This window comes from Crocodylus porosus, unplaced genomic scaffold (assembly GCF_001723895.1).
Source record: "Crocodylus porosus isolate Cpor-Errol unplaced genomic scaffold, CroPor_comp1, whole genome shotgun sequence".
Taxonomy (NCBI): Eukaryota; Metazoa; Chordata; order Crocodylia; family Crocodylidae; genus Crocodylus; species Crocodylus porosus.
In genome coordinates, this window is record NW_017728886.1 from 108,304,862 (window position 1) to 108,327,457 (window position 22,596).

General features: G+C 40.1%; 1 protein-coding gene across 1 annotated transcript in view; it reads left to right on the forward strand.

The window, feature by feature from the left end:
* Positions 1–22,596, forward strand: part of CLPTM1L (CLPTM1 like) — a 51,149-nt gene that overhangs the window by 12,211 nt on the left and 16,342 nt on the right. Inside the window, exons 4-10 of the mRNA XM_019540331.1 lie at positions 229–371; positions 2,078–2,156; positions 3,475–3,592; positions 8,632–8,726; positions 12,604–12,688; positions 14,385–14,488; positions 18,421–18,486. Coding sequence (XP_019395876.1) covers positions 229–371; positions 2,078–2,156; positions 3,475–3,592; positions 8,632–8,726; positions 12,604–12,688; positions 14,385–14,488; positions 18,421–18,486 — 690 coding nt within the window. The remainder of the gene's footprint in view (positions 1–228; positions 372–2,077; positions 2,157–3,474; positions 3,593–8,631; positions 8,727–12,603; positions 12,689–14,384; positions 14,489–18,420; positions 18,487–22,596) is intronic.

The following is a 22,596-nucleotide window of genomic DNA, read 5'->3' on the forward strand; positions in this document are numbered from 1 at the left end:
TTAGCTCTTTCTGACCATGTAGTTGTAGTTTTTTCTAGTTTCAGCTAGCAATCAGCATATATTCAATTCCAGCACAGCTAGAAAAATATTGATGGATTAGTCTAAACTGTAACCATTTTCTGATTTAGCTAATCTCAGTCCAGGATTTGAATGCTTTTAACTTTGTCTTTCTAAATTAATTTTGCCACAAATATATATAGTTATCTACATTTTTCTCTTATTTAAAAGCAAATTGAAGCAGAAAAACAGACCAATGCCTTAGATGAGCCTGTCTCACATTGGAGATCAAGATTAACATTGAATGTGATGGTTGATGACTTTGTTTTTGATGGAGCCTCTCTTCCAGCTGACGTTCAGCGATATATGAAGATGTAAGTCAATGATGTGTTTGTTTTGATAGATTAAGCCATATAAATGGAACGGGTCATTCATTCTCTTTCATAAAAATCAAACAAAAACCCAGAAAACCCCACACGGTGGTAATATAATATTAAAGTGTACAATTAAAAGTCAGAACTTGTGAGAGAGGACTGGGTATGTTAATGTTTTACTTACACTTCAGTAGTGATTGTGAACAGCATTTAAGTAATTGAGTCACTTGGTGTAAACTGCTTTGACCCTTGTTAGATATATTTTTTTTTAATTCAAAAACAAAGACTTCACCAGATTTCACCATGCAGCTCAAAATGCTTTAAAACACTTTTTATGTAGCAATACAGCTACAAAATACTAAGGAAGTAATTGTGCCTGCTGTGTAACAAATACAATTTAATAACACAAGAAGGCAACTGTGAGCCCTTGACCTTAAAAATGCTTCCATCTAGATACCTTATGTATGCAGGATATGGATGGCTCACATTCCTAGTAGGGGATCAGCAGTGCCAATTCTGTGTTTTATATCTGGGACTGGTATTCTTCTAGATGGTCACAAATGCTGTAATAGTCCTACTTAAGAATGTTTTTAATTTAAAATAAAGTGTGTAGAATGCTAACATCAAGGATAGACTTGGGATTAGGTTAGTAGATGAGGACTCTGGAGATGCAGATTCTGCTTCCAGCCCTGTCACGAACTTCCTGTTTGACCTCGGGCAAGTCTCTGATGACCTGGTTCTGACATTCATATTTTAGCCATTCTTAGTATAGAAGAAGGTTTCTATCCTTTGGAACAGTGAGTCCTGTACCTGCTTTCTGGTCAGCATATTAAGAGCAATAAAATCAAGCTTTTTCTAGAAGGACCTCAGTAAGTTTATGAAGGGGATATGTTACAGTACTGTACCTGCTTGGCTCTTCCCTGCACCTCTGTTGACTTTGACAGAGCTATATTTATACTGGTGAGGCATATATCCTTCCACTATTACAAACATATCACTAGTGGTGACAGCGGCAGCTGTAGTGTGGACAGGGCAAAGTGTTTGTACCACTATGGCATTTAGACCCCTACTTAGATGACCAGGTAGCAAATAAATCTATGAATAGTCTACAATAAAATGGAGCAGCTCTAGTGGTGTTATGTACATGTAATTTTTCCCGGCACTTATAAGATATGGGGACTTCACTTATGTTTGCACAGTATTCAAATTCTGTGGTAAGACTTGCTGTACAAGAATCTAAGTTAGACTAGTTTCATAGGTTTAGTTTCACAGTTGCGGGTATTTGCCAGCCTCGTTACTGATCTGGCAGTTTCTTGTCTTTGCCAGCCATTTTTACGTTCATGTTTTAGTTTTAGCAAATACCCCCACGCAGCCAATTTCCTTCATCTTTCCTTTACATTTTATATATACTTGGAACTCTTAACTTATCATGCCTTTCTTTTGCTAGCCTCATAGTTGAAATTAAAAAAAAAGGAGAACCCCAAATGTCTAATTTTCATTTACAGCATAGTCCCTTTATTACATGTAGGTAATTAAGAAGGACTAGGCTGGGATTTCTTTTATGTTGTATGTGTCTGAAAACAGATAACACAATGAAAGTATATACATGGGTGAGCCCAGAAATGATATCTTAATACTAACATGACTAGAAAATAGTTTTATTTCTAGAACAATGTAGTATTTAAATCCATGTTTGACTGTTCTAGGGTTCAGTTGGGGAAAACCTTGCATTACCTTCCAATATTATTTATTGATCAACTAAGCAACAGAGTGAAAGATTTAATGGTGAGTAGTAGACTGCCTTTTACTTATGTTTTGGAAGTATTATAACATGAATTTAAAGTATTGCTATTATTAGAAATTTGTCACAGTTTTCATTGCAGCAGCCCACCTCAGAGAAGTTCATAATTAAATATCAGCAGCTAATAATCAGTTATTTAATCTGATGTTGGTTACATGGTCAGAAAGTTCACTAATGCATAATTAAGATTTTTCCAGTGGTGTTTTGTGGCTGTGCAAAATGTGGTGAGTGGCTAAACATTTGAAAAACAGGAAATACAAAGTAAGGTCTGTGCTTGCAAGTTATGAGCTGCTTGCTCCCTTAAAACTGTCATAGTGTTGTAGTTATGATGGTTCACGGAATATGCAAGAAGCAGGGTTTGTTTGCTAATATCTTATATTGGACCGTCTATATAGTTGGGAGAGATGTTAGATAAGCTTTTGGATGTTAGATGCCCTTCCTCAGGTCTAAGCAGCAGATACAGCCTAAGGTCAGTACCAGGTTGAACAGTTATTTTTATTTAACCCTAATATTTAAATAGGAAATCACTTTTTTTTCACAGAAAATCCACTCCATCTCTGCCATTGTACTTATACACACTGTCTTCAGGAAATGGTCCTAGGAACAAAAATTCGTAAATACTAGACATGAAAAGCCATGGGCTTGACAGCCCAATCTTTTTTCCCTGGTAGGCTGCCAGTACCTGGTCTGTCCATGGGCTGGATCCAGCTGGTGATCCTGATCCAGTGCCTGCGTAGGTTCATTGGGCACTATCTAGCCACACAGAGAGTGTCGGGCACAGGCTGGTTCTAACACATCTCTGCAGGGAAAGGAGCATGGCCTGTCCTCACAGTGGGGAAGGGAGCATAAGCTGGCTGAACCCTGACCCTAGGAGTGGCAAGGAGATGTGGCCCGACCCTGGGAGGCTAGTAGGCGGGGGGACCTGACCAGTCCCCAACCCAGCCCTGTGGGGAGGGAAGGAAGTGTGGTCTGGCGTGACCTGGCCCGGTCTAGCTCTACTACATGAACTACATGTAACACTTCCAGAAGGTACTTGGATGCTGCAGAAATGAAGATGATGTAAAAACCTGATTAGTACAGGTTCTCAACATATTGCTTGTATTTTTTATTATGGAAATCAAGCAGCTCAGTAATGTAAGCAGTATTTATTTCCATTTGCAAAATAAAGTGGCTGTATTAAATATCCTAAAGGTTTAACCAGTAATAAAACCACAGTATGATTTAAAGTGCAAAATAACCTTATAATGACTGCTACATGTGTAGATCATATCTTTATAAAGACTGTTTTCTTTCAAAATGTAGATAATAAACCGGTCGACGACAGAGCTACCTCTTACAGTGTCATATGATAAAATATCCCTTGGGAAGCTCCGATTTTGGATCCACATGCAAGATGCTGTGTATTCCCTGCAGCAATTTGGTAAGTGGACTCTTCATTTTTCTAGAGTTAAGTTACTAAGTGTCTAATTCAGCTACATAAGTTACATCTTGACAGCATTTGGGGTTCAGCTGTATTAAACAATATACTGTATTTACTCAAATCCAGAGTTTTTTCCTCAGTCAACATTGGAGTGGGGGGAGAGTGGGGAAGAGCCTCAGCTTAGATTCAAATATCAGCTTAGGGCAGGTGCTTGCTTTGGCCCCAGCTCTGGGCTCAGGGCCAGAATTAGGCTGCCATCTGCCCCAGGTTGGGGTGGCTCATGCAGAAGGGCAGGGAAAGGGAGGATTTCTGTGGTGAGGGAGGCATGGGTGGGGGAGACCCATTTAGAGGAAATATAGGAGATATGGCACAAAAGTTTGTGTCAAAAGTTTGTTTATTTATTTTTCCAAAACTGTGTAAGTTTTTTTTTTGCAGCTTTACCATATTCTAGTCTGTTTAAATGTGGAGATTAGAGGGTAAAAATATTCTGCCCTGTCTTTGAAATGCACAAAACTTACAGTTCTGGGAGAAGGAGAAGCAATGTAGAGTTAAGTCAGCTTCATTAGTTTCTGATTCTGGGCTGCTGCCCAGGACCATTATAGAATGCCATATATCTGACTATGCACAGTCTTCCCCCAACATTCTAAGGTTTCTTGTTAACCAGTCTGCTTAGTGTAAAAGAGCTCTGTAGTACTGCTGAAACTCTAACGTCTGTTGATAAGAACTTAAAATAGAGGGGTAAGCAAATGGATTAAGACTACAAAAACTACTGTGATCTGTTTTAACCTGCATAATATCAGTCACATAATTTCACCTAGTAATTCTTGCATTTAGCCAAATAAACTTGTGATTGAGTCTTTTTCAAAACTCATACACTCCTGTTTTAACAACTAACTTGGTGGAGTTGTTAGTACAGTCTTGGTAATCATCCTTGGGAATTATTTCCTTCACTGTAAAATTGCCCATCATAACAGCAGGTTGAATTTTGCTGATTTAGCTTCTTGCTACTAGATTATATTATGCTTTTTCCTGCTAGCTTTAAAAAACCTTCTAGAATCAGTATCTGCTCCCTGTTCTGGTATTTATAGACTATGATTGTCCTCTGTTAAACAAATTAAGCTTTTTAAAGAAGTTTTATCTTCCTGAATCCGTTGTTGCACACCCTGTTTTTCAGGCTCTTAGGGTAGCTTGTGTACACAACCTCCAAGATGAGCATGGGGAGGTGCTAAGAACCTCTCACTATGCACTAAACCCAGAAATGGGGTGATATTGCTGCCTTAGGGCCCTGCTACATGTTTAAATTAAAGCTGGATAGACAGCTCAGTATGGGGGAGTATAGGGAATGAGCCCCAGAATGTGCTTGTTGTTCTTCTCTAATTCCCTCCTGTTTTCAGTGTCCTTCTTAAAAAGGAGTATTGCAATAATGTCAGCAAAGCTATATACTGGGGTAATATCTCCCTACTCCTTAAAATTGCCTTTCATGTATCTAGAGATTATTAGCCATTTTATCCAGAGCTTGAAGTCATGTTGGTTAATCTCCATGACCTATAAAGGCAATTAGAGTGCCTAAAAAATGAGTCACTAACTCTATAGAGATGAGTCCGAGAAATGGGATTAGTTTTATAAGCTTCCTATGTCGTTTCCAAAGGACAATTCAGAAAGCCATGGCACTGAGCAGGAAGCAGCCTTGAGCAGGCTGATGGGAGATGCTGAACCTAGAGGTTATAGCTGAAATCCCACAAGTCTCTGGGGCTTAGATGTTTCTGTCCACACGGAATCCAGAGAGCTGGATATTCTGGAAGATAGGTGTGCAGTAGGGCTGTACAAAGCTTCAGTCACTGATTTGATTCGGAGGAGATTTGGCCCGATTTGGTGGCTGAATCTCTGAATCGGGAGACCCTTTAATCTCTTCAAATCAAATCAGAAGCCTCCAAATTGATTCAGAGAGATTTGTTGATTTGGCCATATACACAGCTTTACATGGTTTTTCTTCTACGTACTTTAAGGTACCAGGCACAGCTTGTGAACACTAAGATGGTGCAGTGGATAGAGCATTCCACGGGAGTGTGGGACCCGGAAGTGGGCCAGAAGTTCTTCTGGTTCACTTCCAGATCTGCCATGGAGTGTGCGGGGGACCCCGCTACCCCCCAGCTCAGCGACTGGTGCCTCCTGGGTCTGAGGGGGTACCCAGGATCTCCCCCGCAGCCAATTGCCAAGCCATTGTGGGAGGGATCCCCCGTGTACTCAGTAGTGGAAGTGGAACGGAAGTACTCTCAGGGGACTCTCCATCTGCCCCACCATCTCAGCATTCACAAGCCACGCCTGGTACGTCGTGGTACATAGAAAAAACATACAAAACTGTGTCTATGGCCAAATCACTGATTCTCTGAATCAAAATCAAATCTTCAGATTTGGCTGAATTGAATCTGGACAGTGATCCAAATCAGCAAATCAGATCACTGTCCCCTGAATCAGGCCGAATCTGAATTGAATACTGTCTGCTTCACACACCTCTAGTATGCAGTATTGTTGCTCTCCTTTGTATAATAACTTGGGGTTGGTTGACTTGCCCACGAATTGGGACTGCTTGCAAATGTGGGGAGGGAAAAATGCTTTAAACTCAGCACGCTCCTGCACTGAGCCCAGCCCCTGCCCAGAAGAGACAGTACATTAGTTACACCTGGCTTTCCCAATGTCTGTAGAGGTCAGACACTTTAATGGGGCTTTTGGGGCACTTTTATCTAAGATTGAATCAGCTTTAGCTAAAAGTGCCAAGAAGTCCTGCTATAGCACCCAATCTCCACAGATGCTGCAGAGCTGGGTTGAACTAACATGATGCTGCTTCAGGTAGAGCATGTGGGGTTTTTTTTATTATTGTTGTGGGTTTTTTTCCCTCACAGCTGTCAGTACTCTAGGAGCCCTGGGTTCTAGGGTTCTTCACATCCAAAAGGAGAGTGCCCTAATCACCAGAATATCATACACTTGCTTGGGGCACTTTCCAACAAACCTGTTGAAGCTGTACAGCCAGGAATGTAAGATTTACAGGGCTAGAAGGAAGAAGCAAGAGGGACAGTGACTAATACAGCAATGAAGACACCCAGTTGGGGGGGGAGAGTGTTTGTTTCTGGTACCTGCTCCAGGAACTGTTTATGCATTCTGCATTAACAAATCATTAGATAAAATACATCAACTGTTGTCAGCAGGGATCAGAATCAGGACCTCTCTCTTTTCTTTCAATTCCTTGGCCCTTGTTGGTGCCCTCATTGCTGCCTTTACAGAGTTAGCATCTTATTCTTTCTGATCCTGTGAACATTGTATTTCTTTCTACCTAGTAACTAGGCTTCAGCTGGAGGGGTAGTGGGAGCCCCTTCATTTGTCTAGCCCATGGCTTAGTACCTGTGTACTGAACCCTCACTTTTTCTTGTTTGGGAACTTAAGCATCTCTCCAAGCTGCCTGGTTGCCAAAAATCTTGTAAATGGATCACGTAGGGTGTTTATACATGTGGTCCAGGAGTGTGTGGGGGGCAGCGCTTTAATTAGAATGGCTCTGACAACCACTCTAATTAAAGCGCCTGGAGCATCTCATATGTCCATGTCCCTGTACTTCAAAATCGTGGTGGGGGTGCTTTATCTAAAGCTTGTTGAACGAGCTTTAAATAAAGCACTCCAACACTGCCATTCTGAAGTGCGGGGACACTGATGCATGGGATGCAGGAGGCTGCTGGAGTACGGTAATTGCCACACTCCAGCAGGCTCAATTAATCAAGTCTGCCCCAACGTGCTGGAATTCCAGTGCATCAGAGCAGCCTCCCTGCTCGTGTATAGGTGCCCATAGGGTGTTTCCACTTGCTGTCTGCTGGTGGTGAGGCTCTTCATGTGAACACAGACAACATCATTTTGATAAAGTTTGATAGAGCAATTCTTAAATCTGTTAGGCTAAAGGTAGCTGAAACCCTCCCGTGCTGCTGTTCAGGGGAGGTGTTGGTTGCCAGTCACTGACCGTGGGTTCCACACTACAACATTAAGAGAGGACTGGTGTCCTATCTAGCTGTGGAGCTTTGAGATTTAGTCAGTGTGGGTGCCATGACTGGTTCCACTGGGTGGAACTAGTGTGGGTTCCATCCCCATTCTTGGTGACCTCAGCAGTACAGGCCTTTGACTTGCAATGAAGAGTTATGGCTCAGAAAACCATGCATGGCCCAATGGATAATGCTAGTCAAGGAAAAGCGTATGCACGCTTTTTCTCAGATTTGTGCTAACATCTCAAAGCACCACAGATCGTTTATTATATGCTATTTTGTGCTTCTCTTTGTATTAAAAAAAAGGCCTGGAACAGGTGCAGTATCAGACTAAGATGATCAGAGGGATGGGGAGACTCTTACAAGAAGGTTATTTCAGTTGGGCAAAACAAGCAAAGGCTTGGAGTGGATGACTGCTCTCTCTAAATACATCGGGGTAAATAGCAGGAAGGGAAAAGAACTATGTAAGCTAAAGGAGACTATTGGCACAAGAACAAATTAATATAAACTGACCATGAAGAAACTCAAGCTGAAAAGTAAGAGAAGATTCTAAGTCATTGAAACAATCAAGCTCTGAAGCAGTCTTCCAGGAGAAGCAAAAAAAATACCACTTTTAAGCCACTGTTAAGTTTATTAAAAAAAAAAAAAAAAAAAAAGAAAAAAGGAATGTAATAGCATAATTAGATAGTCCCATTAATTGTGGGGAATTTGACTTAATAATCAAAGTAACTTTCAATCTTATGTTTCTAAATTATTACACAGCTGATCTTTCCAAACTTAGAGGCAAATCTCTCTTGGTTGGTCAAGATCAATCATAACTTCCAAATTACCAGTCCAAAATTGTAGATAAACTCTTTTATTTGATTTTTTGCCAACAAAGCTGGTGTCTAGTGTTCAGTTACTTAGAAAAATACGCGTAAGTAAAGTAGGGTGTTTCTTTTATACTGCAGTCTAGTAGAATAGTAGTTGTACCTTTAATTTCTTGGTGCTCCTTTTACGTTTATCTATTCTTCCTTCTAGGCTTTTCAGAAAAGGATGCAGATGAAGTGAAAGGAATTTTTGTGGATACTAATCTGTACTTTCTGGCTCTGACATTTTTTGTAGCAGCATTTCATGTAAGTGACTACATTTGTTCTTTTTAAGAAGACACTTTAGACTTTGGTTTTCTCACATTTCTCTGAATACCAGTAATTGTTTTGGGAAATGTTTTAATTTCAAAATACAGGTATACCTCAGAGATATTGCGGGTTTGGTTCCAGACCACCGCAATAAAGCGAATATCGCAATAAAGCAAGTCATACGAATTTTTTGGTTTCCCAGTGCATATAAAAGTTATGTTTACACTATACTGTAGTCTGTTAAGTGTGCAATAGCATTATGTCTAAAAAAACAATGTACATACCTTAATTAAAAAATACTTTATTGCTAAAAAATGCTAACCATCATCTTGAGCCTTCAGCGAGTTGTAATCTTTTTGCTGGTGGAAGGTCTTGCCTCGATGTTGATGGCTGCTGACCGATCAGGGTGGTGGTTGCTGAAGTTTGAAATATTGCGAGAATTACCAAAATGTGACACAGAGACACGAAGTGAGCAAATGCTGTTGGAAAAATGGTGCCGATAGACTTGCTCGACGCAGGGTTGCCACAAACCTTCGATTTGTAAAAAACACAATATCTGCAAAGCGCAATAAAGCGAAGCGCAATAAAACGAGGTATGCCTGTATACTGAGATACAAATTACTTTGTTTCATCACAAATAGCAAACTAAATAGAAAGACTCAATGCTCTGTAGGTGAACACTTAGGGAATGTTTTTAAATTTAAGTCTGAAAAAACAGATTTCTGTTCCAAGCCAAACTTTGAAACAGTGGTTAAACCCTTAATCCCTTGCCTCTATTATCCCGTCTCAGAAAGACTGGAAAAGTTTCCTTGGGTGTTTCGCTGTTTTACCCCAGTGTTTTGTGGCTTGCACTATACCTGTGGCATAAATAGGTCAGGGGCTTGAATTTTCAGTGCTGGTTGCCAGTTAGCTTGCAAGTAAATTTCATCTGACCCTGGAACACCCATCCTCTTGATTACTAAAGAACAACTGGACCTTCTGCTACATATAAGTGTCATGTAAATGAATGTAGACTAAATAAATGGAAAGCTTAGAATTGAAAGGAGATTCATATCAGATTCTAGGTAGAAATAGATAACTTCTAATCTTCTTGGGGAAATTACCATTTTAATCATAATCATGTTTATTTAAAACATTTGGATGGGTAAAAACAGTTCCCATCTAAAACAGTTGGATGGGTAAAAAATTGGCTGATGGGATGCACCCAGAGAGCAGTGGTGGACGGGTTGTACTCAACCTGGCGTGATATGAGCAGTGGGGTCCCCCAGGGCTTGGTCCTCAGGCCCACACTGTTTAACATCTTCATCAGCGACTCGGACAAGCGGGTTGAAAGTACATTGTCCAAGTTTGCTGATGACACTAAGATGTGGGCACACTTGAAGGGAGAAAGAGGCTGCAACTAGATTTAGACAGACTACAAAAGTGGCAGATGAGAATAGGATGGGGTTCAACATAGACAAATGCAGGGTGCTGTACCTTGAGAAGGAATCCACAGCATACATACAGGCTGGGGAGTTCCCCTCTTGAAAGCACAGAGGCAGAAAGGGATGTTGGAGTCATTATTGAATCTAAGGTGAACATGAGCCGCCAATGCCAGACTGTAGCCAGCAAGGCCAGCCATATCTTGTTATGCATCCAAAGATAGTCTAGAGAGGTGATACTCCCCCTCTATCCGACTTTGGTCAGGCTGCAATTGGAGTACTGCATCCAGTACTGGGCACTGTACTTTAAAAAGAATGCAGCCAGCCTGGAGAGAGTTCAGAGAAGGGCCACCCTTTTGGTGAGAGGGCAGTAGGACAAGCCCTTTGAGGAGAGACTGAGGGACCTGAACCTGTTCAGCCTCGGCAAGAGGAGGCTGAGGGGGAACCTGGTGGCTGCCTACAAACTTATCAGGAGAGATCATCAGCAAATAGGAAGAGGCCTGTTCTCCCCAGCACCACCTGGGGTGACAAGGAACAATGGTAATAAGCTGGTGGGGTATAGGTTTTGGTTAGCAATCGGAAGGCAATATTTTACAGTTAGGGTGGCCAGAATCTGGAACCAATTTCCTGGGGAAGTGGTTCTCACCCCTACCTTGGGCAAATTCAAAAAGAGGTTAGATGATCACCTGTCTGGGATCTTCTGAACTCAGCATTCATTCCTACCTGTGGCAGGGGGTCGGGCTAGATGATCTGTTCAGGTCCCTCCTGACCCTAGCTGCTATGAAACTGGAAACCTAACATCCTTCATTGACAAGTAAAAATATATAACTTAAATTAATACTACACTATTTTATTGTTTATCTTTAACCTGAATTAATTCAAGAAATTAAAATTAGAATATTTGTGAATGTTGGCTCTAGTTCTCTGCCCTTCTGTGTTTCCACTTCACATAGCAGAGAGGGGAGAACAAATAGGATGCAGATTTTGGTTCTTTGATTCTCAGACTGGTTCTATATTATCCATAACCCTGTGAAATATTTAAGTTGGCTTCAAGGCCTTTTAAACTTGCTAGTTGGTAGTATTGGTATTTAGTGTTCTTAAGTAATCCCTTTACAAGATGAACATTATTGCTGAGAGCCACTAGGACCTAGTCTTACAGATTTCAGAAAACTATCAGGTCTTTAGCAAGCTGCTTTCCCCCTTCAAATACACTTCTAACCTTTGTGTCACTGTCTTAACTCCTCTCCAAACAGTGAAATTCATTCTGTTACTACTGCTTCTGATGGACGGTAACTTAAAGCCATGATGGCATTTGATGTGTGATCCCAAAAACCGCGTTTCTTGCAATGCCATGCGTGCATGGCAGGAGGTGCAATTGTGAGATTTGAGCATCAGATCCCATCACACAAAGCTTGATCCCAAGCTCCCTCTGCACCAACAGGTAGCAGCCTTGGCTGTCTGTGGTCCCCTGGCTGGGAACGGTTGAACCAGTCCCAGCCCCTGGGACTCTTTAAGAGCACTGGTACACTTTGGTGGTTGGGAGTACTGGCCACATGCTTAATTAAAAGTGTGATAGGAACCACTCACAAAGTTAATGCATGTATTTTGAGTTATAACTTTGTAGCTCAGGGGTCATCAACCCCCAGCATGCATACCAGGCATGGCATGCAAGGCCATTTTGCTCAGCACATGATTGCCAGCCTGGGCTCTAAGCAGCTGCTGCCAGCCACGGAGCCCAGGCTGCTCCCAGCAGGCGGCTGGGAGGCTGCAAGCCCTGCTGCAAGCAGACTGGGCTCCGTGGGTTGGCTGCAGGCAGGAGCTCCGGTGTAAACAGCTGCTCCAGGCTCCGGCATGTTGGCACTCCGGCACTTTCCAAGGTAGACGTTGTGGGTTTTTTGGCACTCCAGCCAAAAAACATTGCCTACTGCTGTTGTAGCTTATTCTTCATTTTATCTCAATTAAACGAGCATGTGGTCAGGTCAGTACTTAAAGACATGATTTACCAACTAGTTAATCGTGTCTTAAGTGTAACATCTGTTAGGGGCCTACCATTCAGCCCCCAGGGCTGGAAGACTCCTCCTACTCTGTTTTGTTTGAGGTTGTAAGAGTTGTTGGTCCCTTTAGCTCCTAATGTGAATTCACAAGGTGCCTGGGAGCCCTGAATCCCTCTGTCTTACTACACTTTGGCACTTTCTGGGTCTGGGAGTATTCTGTGTCCCTAGTTGCTCTTGATGCTTTGCAGTGAATTGTGAAGCTTGAGTCTCACTCACAGACTATGTTGTCTTAAGCTTTTTCTTAGGAGAAAGTAGGTCATTTTTGTCTCACTTCTATGTAATGAAACCAGCTTGCCTTAATTATAGAATAGTAAATTAATTTTTTAATCAGCTCAATCATCAGGCTTGTTTAAGCTAAGGTTTCAAGCAAATCATCAGTATCTGTCTTGCCGTTTGCAGCTTCTTTTTGATTTCCTGGCATTCAAGAATGACATCAGCTTCTGGAAGAAAAAGAAGAGCATGATTGGAATGTCAACAAAAGCAGGTATGGCACGTTATACAAGGGGTACAATAATTAAACTATGGATTTAGTCTTTTCATTTTAACCTGAAAATAAGTGAGATGATAAAAAAATGAGATTATTTTTGTATGATCATCAAGCAGAGAGTGGTGTGCCTTAATCACAATATGTAGTTATTTTATCAAAAAATTGAAGATGGACAGATTCTTATCTGATACTTAGATAACATTAATGTTTGCATTCATTTGGTAATGGATTTTATTTTGCAGAATTTTTCTAAAATGTCTTTACAAATGATTGATTATGGGGAATATGATTTTTAGAACAGAGTGAAAATTTCCAAATTTAAATATTTGTTGTCTTCCCATCTGTATGTGGAAAAAAATTTCTGCTGCTTACAAAAACTGAAGGCTAGTGGTTGACCATTGTGCCCTGGAAGTTTGGAAGTAATCTAGCTGTCTAGCTATAGCACTTTATTCACACTCTGATTGGCTGAGTGAAACAACCAATCAGAGTGCAAATACAACATTGGGATAGGAGGTGGCAGCGCGAGGGGGCGCAGCCATGATGGTGGGGACACTGGGGGGTGGAGGAGGTGGGTGGGGGCAAGGCCCCCCGCCCTGCTCCCTGCAAGTGGCAATGGGGGCAGGGAGTGGGGGGCTAAGCCACTGGCGCTGACCTCGGCCGGCCCCTCCCTGCTTCTGTCGTCGCTGCCTGCAAGGCCAACGCAGTGGTGAGGGGAGGCGAGCAGTGGGTCTGGGCCTGGGCTGACGTGGGGGAGGGGAAGAGAAGTGGGTCTAAGTGTGGGGTGGAGAAGCTGACCCACCATGGGAGGTGGGGAGCAGCTGGCCTGGCCTGATGTGGCAGCAGCGGGGGAAGGGGAGGATCAGGCTTCCTTTCCCATCCTCCCCGTGTCAGACCAGGCCTGCTCCCAGCTCCCTCCCCCCCACGGCCAGCTGGCTTCTCCCTACCCTTGGGCTCGGTCATCTCCCACACCCCCTGCATTGGGCCCAGGCCTGCTCTTCCCCTCCCCCCACCGCCACGGAGGGGAAGTGGGGAGCAGGACCAGACCCCAAGCCACAGGAAGGAAGAGGGGAGCAGGCCCTGACGCTGGAGTGGGACATGGGGCTCTGTTCCTTCCTGCCCCGCCCTACATCGTTCCTGATGGGCAATTGGCTAGTATTTTGTATAAAGGCCTTACAGGAGTTTTAAACATAAATTGATCTATAAGAATTTCAAAGGCTAAAATTGTTTTATTGCCTGTAGATTTCTTCATAACAAATTTCCTCTTAACATGAATAATAAATGTGTGTAATATCTCAAAATGCTCACATACGGCATTGCTACAGCACGTTAAACTGTATAAATAATTTGTTTACATCAAGTATTAAATTTTCATACCCCCATCCTTAAATATAAGAGGAAATCAGCAGTGTTTTGTTCCTCAGTTGTTTACGTTGCTTATTTTCAGTAGGACTGAGCAGAATATTCATTTTCAGCAACTAGGTACTTGTTGTGTAAAATTGTGATTATGTTGTGATGTAATTTCCTGTAATCATCTATAGTCTCACAAGTAATTTTACATGAGGAAGCAACTCAAACAGGTAAACACAAAGACAGTGAGAAGTACAGGAAATGGGCTTATAGTTGGTCTTTTGCAGAGGTGTCAGTTACTGTAATATCTAAATACTATTAAAATGTTTGTATATTTTTTTACCAGTGCTTTGGCGATGCTTCAGTACTGTGGTGATATTTCTGTTCCTCTTGGATGAACAAACAAGTTTATTGGTGCTGATTCCAGCAGGTATTGGTGCAGTGATTGAGGTGAGATCATGTAATTCTGAATTGTGTTTATGTCTAAATATGTATTTTATTGCTAATGCTCTTGCACCTTATGTCTTTAGGGGGATGATATTTAATTAGTCACTAAAGGCATTGCTCATTTAATATATTTACTTATTAACCATGTTTTTTAAACAGATTATTTGAAAATATTTTCTTTTGCTACAGGAATCCCATTCAAATTGTCCTGAATAATTTCTTTTAATTTGTTCTCTTAAGCAGTGGAGGTATTGTTTCCTTTTATGATTAATTATTTAAACCATGTAAACTGTCCCACGTTGTGAAATGCACAGGTGGACTGGGAAACACATCTCTTTACCCAACGGAGTTTTAGCTCAATTTTTGGAGTAGTGATTTTATCTCTGTGTACAAGGGTTTTAAATGCTACTTCTAAATTAATCATGTCCTTTAAGGTTGTAAATAGTGAGCACAGGAAAGAAGTACCTCATAACACATGTTTTCAATTGCTTTTTAAATTGTTAAATTTTAAAATTGTGTGTTTGTGGTTAAAATTTGAATTTTTCATCAAAAATGCAGGTTCATTTTTATAAAAGTTGCCAAAAACACTCCCCCAAATGACAGCATTTCTCTTTGTATATTCCCAGGTTAATTTCAGTTGCTTCAGGAATTAAATTTCTTTATGGACCGATTTCATAACCGATTTTGGACTTTTTAAACATTTTTTATGCCTACCCTGCAACAGTGCAGACCTTGAAATTCCCAAATAGTTAGCTCACTGAAATTTTGTACAAAATCAAAAGTGAAATTCTTCAAGATTTATGGTAATTATTTTCCTGCAACAAGGGATTCCCAAACCAAATATTTAACTTTAATATCCTGGTTTTATACTCTTATTTTTGGGAATACATACAACATTGCAGTATTGTGTTTTTATCTAAATTACTGGTATGTGTATTCAATTTTAGCATCTTATCAAGTTTGATTTATGGTTATACAGTCCACAAAGTGCTGCTCTTGGAATCTTAATACAATATTTTTCTAATGAATAAATTTGAAATGTTGACTTCTGTATATCATTTTTTTAAAGCCTGGGAAGCAAAACAGTTTATCTGTTACCATATGATGTAATTTACCTAAACAAAACATTTTTAATTTTTACTTCAAACTTATTCCACACTATTTATTCATTTTCATGGATTTTTTCCCATCATTTTCAAACAACAAATCACCGTTATATTAGAGTTTAAGTATAAAAAATGGTAATTTGAAGGCATCAGCCGTGCTTCAGTTAAGGTTGAGATGATTTTTTGCTTTTAAAGTAGGGATTGGACTTAGTACTAAGGAATCAATAACATTCTTTAAAATTTCAATATTTCATTGGTAAATGCTTAGAAAGTTGCTTCAGAATAGGTTTTCAGATTTAAGACCAGGACTAAATTCTTTGATTTGTTCTGACTGAAGCTGGTCAAATATCTAATTAGATGTTTTTCTTTTTGAATGGGTTGAGTCTGTGAAAAAAATGAGGAAATCAGTCTGGGTGGCAGGCAAAGAGCATATTTAAGCATTTCAGATTTTATTTTTTGTCAAGACTCAGAATGGGGAGAAAAATAAAAATGGAAACTGTTTCCACGGAAGAAAAATCTGGTTTTTGGCTGACCATAACTCTCAATTTCTCATAAGCCATTGTCATATGCCTAATTTAAGGGTAAAATACTTTTCAGGAGTATAAGCTTTTCCTCAAACACATTTAAAAGAATAGTTAAAACTTTTATCTCTCAAGTTTAAAAAGCTTTTATTACTTATAACTATATAATTTATCCAGTATAACTCTGGCTTTTATGCTTTTTGAATATTTAAATTGGTTGAAAGCAGTTCCTCCACATACAACATAAATAGATATCAGAAGGAAACTGCCAAAAAGAAATTAAAAGTTCAGAACCTAACAGTGCTTTCTACCTGAGGGCATACACCTTAACATTACTACAGATACTGTATACAACAGGCTATATGTGACAGTCGTAACTCTGTCTCCTTTTAGCTTATCTTTATGCACATTTTCATTGGGATTTTCATCAGAATGTTAGGGGGCTGGATGTCTTATGCTGGCAGACTTAAATTTGTGGCTGTACAGTTTTGCATATGCAGTGCTGCTAAGATGTGCACCTCTAGGTAGAGGCATAGAGTCTGTATAACTGCATATAAACTAACTTCTTAATTTCCTTGCTTTTGTGGAGTTTTATTGACTATGACCCCAGGGAGACATTCAGTTTCTACTGGGAGAATTGTGGCCCTCCCAGGAGAAACCATGAAGTACACATGTTCATGGTTTTTCAAGGTAAAAATGACTTCTCTAGGAGAAAAATAACATGGGAATGACCAGGGTCAAATAATTCCTGGGACTGTTTCTCCTGGGACAGTGAATGTCTATATGTACCGTGGCTCACTTGGAAGAAAAAATAGTCTTTCAGCATTTCCCCCCCCCACCCCCCCAGGGAAATAGCATGTTACTCACTGGACTCTGCTGCACCAGCAAGGAGCAGAACATGCTTCCTTTGCAATCCCTACATTATGCTGCACAGAAACACAGGCTGACCATGGGCAGCTTGGATCAGCCAGTCAGGGCTGCCATATGCACTGCTGCTATCTGTTGCCAGGCAGACTATGGGAGCCTGTAGAGCATGCTAAGATGTGTTCATAGCATCCCCCTGCTCCCCTCCGCTGGCTATACAGTGTCAGCACTGGAAGCTCTCCACTCTTCAGGGCCTCAGCATTCAAATGCCTGTACATGTGAGTTTGGGAAAGTTTATCAGAAGAACAAACCTGGGAGAATTCTCCTAGATTATTTAAATGTGTATACAGCCTGTGTTATATAAAACAGCCATAGTGGCTCCAACAGCTTTTTGTTTTTAGGTGTTTAAAAGCTGAAGTGGAATGAGGGTCATGTTGTTGGAGAGCATAGGAAGTGCAGGTGGTAATAAAAATCTTCACCTTTGCCATCCATGCAGTAAGCTTTGTGTTGTTCTACATGGTAAGATTACATTTGGCAGTGCCAGTTCTAAAACAGCGTGTGCACCTGACCTTAGTAAACAAGTTTGTCTTACTCAGTTTTTATGATAATGAATAATCATTAAACATGGCCTGAGTCCAATCCGTTTGTTTAAATAATATGTTCCTATGGCACCAAAACTACCCAGGATCCAGTTCGTTAACAATTTTCATGTAGTCAGTCTTGTATTAAAAATGTCAACAATGAGAATTAGGGCTGTCATGGACAAATTTTAGCCATAGCTTAATTTCACAGATTTCCTATTACAATGTGTAAAGAGAAACCAAAAAAGTCCTACATAAATATATATATATAATATAGTTTTACATTGATATGCTAACTGTTTACATTCATTATAATTCATGACTTGTTTTTAATTCTGTTTTTGAATGCAAACTTAAGTTTGAAGTTGTATATAGATGGCTAATCTTGCTTTTGTCATTGACATCTACAGTAAAACGATGGCAGTTATCTCTGATAGTTTGTCATTTCATTTGTACGTTACATTTAGAAATTAGAAAAGTGGAATAAAATTGTTGGAAAAACAAACATGATATATAGAAAATGATTTCCATGTTTTTTTCCCTTACAGCATTTCACAGGGTACAATTCTACTTAACCAATCTTATTTTCTAATTTTGTAGACATTGAAACTAAATAGTAGGGGTATCCACTTTACTTGAGTTTGTTACTGCTCACTTTGTATTTTAGGGTTAGATTTAGATACTCTTATATCTTGAATAATTTGTAGTTCCAAATAATTCAGTTGACTTGTTGACTTCAGTCTGCTACTGCTTCAGGAGTCCAAGTGTTCAGGTCTCACAAATAGAATCAGATAGCCTTACTCATGTTGGATAAGTTACTCTTGATAACAAAAATGTTTGTCTTTTTGTAACTTGCACCACAGCTCTGGAAAGTGAAGAAAGCACTGAAAATGACCATTAAATGGAGAGGCATAAGACCAACATTTCAGGTACTGTATCTTTGTTCCTTCATAATTACTGGATGTGTTCAGCTGTCTGCTCCAGTTCACATTACAACAGGGCTTGGCTGGAAATAAATGTCAAATAAACAAAATAAGGTATATCACATTATACAAAAGTTCAAAAAATTGTTCTGGAACTAGAGTTGGTTTTTCACTAGTCAGCTTTTGCATTAGGACAATTATTTTGTATTAGATCAATAATATGAAAAGATGAAGACATTTTCTGCAGAACAATTAGCAATGTTTGCCATGTGGAAATATGTGTAAGCCTTGATGTGAAAGTGGCATCTCTGCATGTTAGGTTTAAGAAACCATTCAAATACTTTCTTTTTTGAAGCGGCCAAAAATGTTACTAATTATGATGGATTTGGTGTGGATACAACACTAACAAGGAATGAGACTATAAATTAGTTGCACTGAAATTTGATTTTTAATTGATGAACATGAGATAAGCCTGCATACTTAGTCACCAGTCTTCAGAACCAAGTAGTTACGCTTCATGTTCAATACATCCCAGGCTTTCTTTCATTTATTAACATTGAGTCAGGCAGTGCGCTGTAGTGAACTTTTAGTTTAGGTGTGATATCTCTCTGAGTCACTGTGAATTGTCTTTGAAATGTTCTGCAAATTCTGTGTTGGATTTCTGAAGCTTTGAATTATTACATGGTGACTTAGGCCAAGTGTTTCCATGTTGTGGAGCAGTCCTGTGAAAATGAGCTGCTGCAACTGCTGAATCCTTTCAGGCAGAAAAACTTCCACATTCAGCATCTCATATCAGGTTAATTGGGTATATAATGGCTGCTCTTATCATGGGGTAGATAGTGAAATTTCCTAGCCCTTTAGTGACAGTTAGCTTATGAGGGTAGACTCTTCTGTGGCAGGCTAATGAAATTTGCTTGGAGAATACTTTCAGCTGTTATACCTTAGCAATATCAGCATCTTCTAAGATGCCTAGCTGCCTGCTTAATTCTGGAGGCTACCTTGAGAAAAGAAGCAAGGAGCCATATGTATGTAGATTACTTCATTCTTCCATCTCTCTAAAAGTTAGCCAGTGAATTAAAAGTGATATGTTTAACCTCACAACACAGTTGGGTGAAGAGTCTGCTCTCCTTTACTTTATTTTGGTGTCTCAGGGATGACAGGAAAAAGTTCCGCAATCATTTCTTTTTAAAAAATAAGATAAAACCAAAAAGCCACATGCTGAGTTCAGCTGTTTCATGTTCTTTTGCAGATTAGTAGCCCATTTAATCCTGCATCTTGTCTGATAATAACTAGCAGTGGGAGGCAGATCTATAGCTGGTAAAATTGCCAGAGTTCTAGTGAAGTCAGTGGAGTTATTGGTTGCACCAGCTGAGGATGTGCTCCCACAGGGAAATATAAGAAAATAATTCTTCCAGTGCAATTCCAGATCAGCCACCATAAGAGAGGTTTCTCTCTAACATAATAGGTTGGATATGAACTAAATCATAGCCAACCTGTGCTTTCCTAAATCATTTCCAACCTATCCTTTCAGACCTTTAATAATCCTGTTTAACCTAAATACCCATATTTTGATGTCCGCGTCTTCTGAATTTTGCCAAACTTGCCTTCTGAAACTGTTCCACAGACCTTAACTTTTGTCTTGAATGCATTCCTTTTTATTAACTGTAATTTGTCTTTCAGTTTCATTAAATATCATTGCTAATATTATGATGATGTGTACATAATATTATATTTTCAAGAATTTTAAATATTCCTCCCCCTTTTGCTACAGAGCTAATAGGTATTTCATTGACCTACCTACAACGATATTTGGCATTCTTCCTCAGTTACTTGTTAACTATTTGACTAAAAGAAATGTGTTAATATCATTCTTTCCAATGCATAGTAACTTGCATTTTTCAGCTTTGAATTTCATTTGTCTCTGTGTTGCCTATGTAGGTTGGATAAAGTTTCTCTGAAATTCCTTCCTTTTCTCTAGTCTTGGTTTATCTCTATATTTCACCATGCTGGTACACCACTTGTTAACTGTTTGCTATGATTAAAATGGATTGTTACTTTTTGTTTCTTGGCTAGTTGCAAATCTGGCAGAACTTTACTCTTTGCCCCATGACTGTGCTTGGACTTTCAGAAAGCTTCTTGATAATTCTTCAGCAAACTTCAGGGGAATTGTTCACCATTTCTCTCCATTACTGTTTTTATGGTAGTTGGGTGCAAATTCATAGATGCTAGGGTCGGAAAGGACCTCAACAGATCATTGAGTTTGACCCCCTGCCTTGGCAGGAAAGAGTGCTGGGGTCAGATGAACCCAGCCAGATGCCTGTCCAGCAAATTGAGCTTATTAATTGTGTCTCTCTAATGAATGTCATTGAGGAAGATAGGTTGTTAGTTCTCTTAGTTCATTTAACAAACCACAAAGCTTAGGGAGGTTGTCAAAGAGTTTGAACTTTTGCAGAGTCATTTAGGAAAGCTTGATAGATTTTATTACTTCAAATGCAGACCTACAGGCAAGTTACCAGGGGTGTGGGACTTGATTGTGCATTAGCTGCTCCATGATAAGGGCTGTGTGCACCCTTTTACCCTGCCATAAATGGAAGCTAAATTGTGGTACTTTAGCTCAAAGTGAAGCCGGTAACTTTCATTTTACTGTAGGGTAAGTATATACATATGGGCAATTACTGTGGAACAGCAGAAATGTACCACCCACTTTTTCATCCCACAGTAAATTGTTTGTATGCTCATGTCCTTTCTTAGTAGGACCGAAGTGCATCAAAAGTTAAGCATGGTTGCACCTGACATTTTTTCAACTTGTTCATTTTCAATTATGTTTTCTAAGCAAATGGCAAAGTTTCATAGATTCATAGAAGTAGGGTCGGAAGGGACCTTGTAGATCATCAGGTCCAACCCCCTGCCCTGGGCAGGAGAGAAAAACCAGGCTCAAATTACTCCAGCCAGGCAAACGTCGAGCCTCTTCTTAAAGACCCCCAGGGTAGGAGCCATCACCACTTCCCTTGGAAGTTGGTTCCAGATCCTGGCCACCCTGACTGTGAAGTAGTGCCTTCAGATGTGTAGTCTAAACCTACTCTCTAACAACTTGTGGTCGTTGTTCCTTGTTGTTCCAGGGGGCCCTGGGGGCAACAAGGTCTCTCCCAAACCCTGCTGGTCCCCCCAAGTGACTTTATAGATGGCCACCAGGTCCCCCCTCAGCTTCTCTTGCAAAGGCTGAACAAGTTAAGGTCCCGTAGCCTCTCTTTGTAGGGTCTGCCTTGCTGTCCCCGGATCACGTGGGTGGCCCTCCTCTGGACCCTCTCAATGCTGTTCACATGCTGTCGCCAAGACAGCTGACATACGCAAAATTCTCCAGTCTCTGATTTTTCTCTCTATTCGTGGATGGCATTTTCAGCAAGTTGGACACAACATTTTGCAGTTTTCTTTTCAGTGGAACAGTATTGTTAAGCAATAGCATATTTTTCCCCTATTGTGCATGCACATAGGTACAATTTGGTCCTTTCTCACATTTGGCCATCCTTTCATATCAGTGTAGACTCCTTTTATTTCTCTTTTTATGATGTCCTCCATTCCCTTTTTATCCATTAATAAGTTGGCTATTTAGTTTAAATAGATCTGGAAGAATACATGCACACACACACAAATATACGTATTTATGTATTCTTCAAGCCAAATCTATGTTTACACACACACACACACGCACAAATGTCTGTCTGTCCACATTTAGTTTTACATATATGTAATCTCTGTCTCTTTCTAATCAGTCCTCTTCTTTTCAGCATGGTCTCACATAAGCAAGTCACATTCCTTTCGCCAGTCATTCATTTGTCCTCTTGCTAGAACTTTTAGACAGTTTTTTCTTCCTTCTGATTTAGGCAAAACAGAAACCTTGCACTTTTTTTTTCGGTTTTTTTGAATGTCTGCTTTTATTCATCCTGTGAATGAACAGTACTTCTCATATGCCAAAGTTCTCAAATAAGTTAACCAAAATAGTACGAGTCACTATAACAATAAATGGACTTGGGAAAGGGAAGGATCACCCCTAAGCCTGCGCTTTTCCAGGCCTACATTGAACACCTTCAAAAGTAAATTGGATGCTTATCTTGCTGG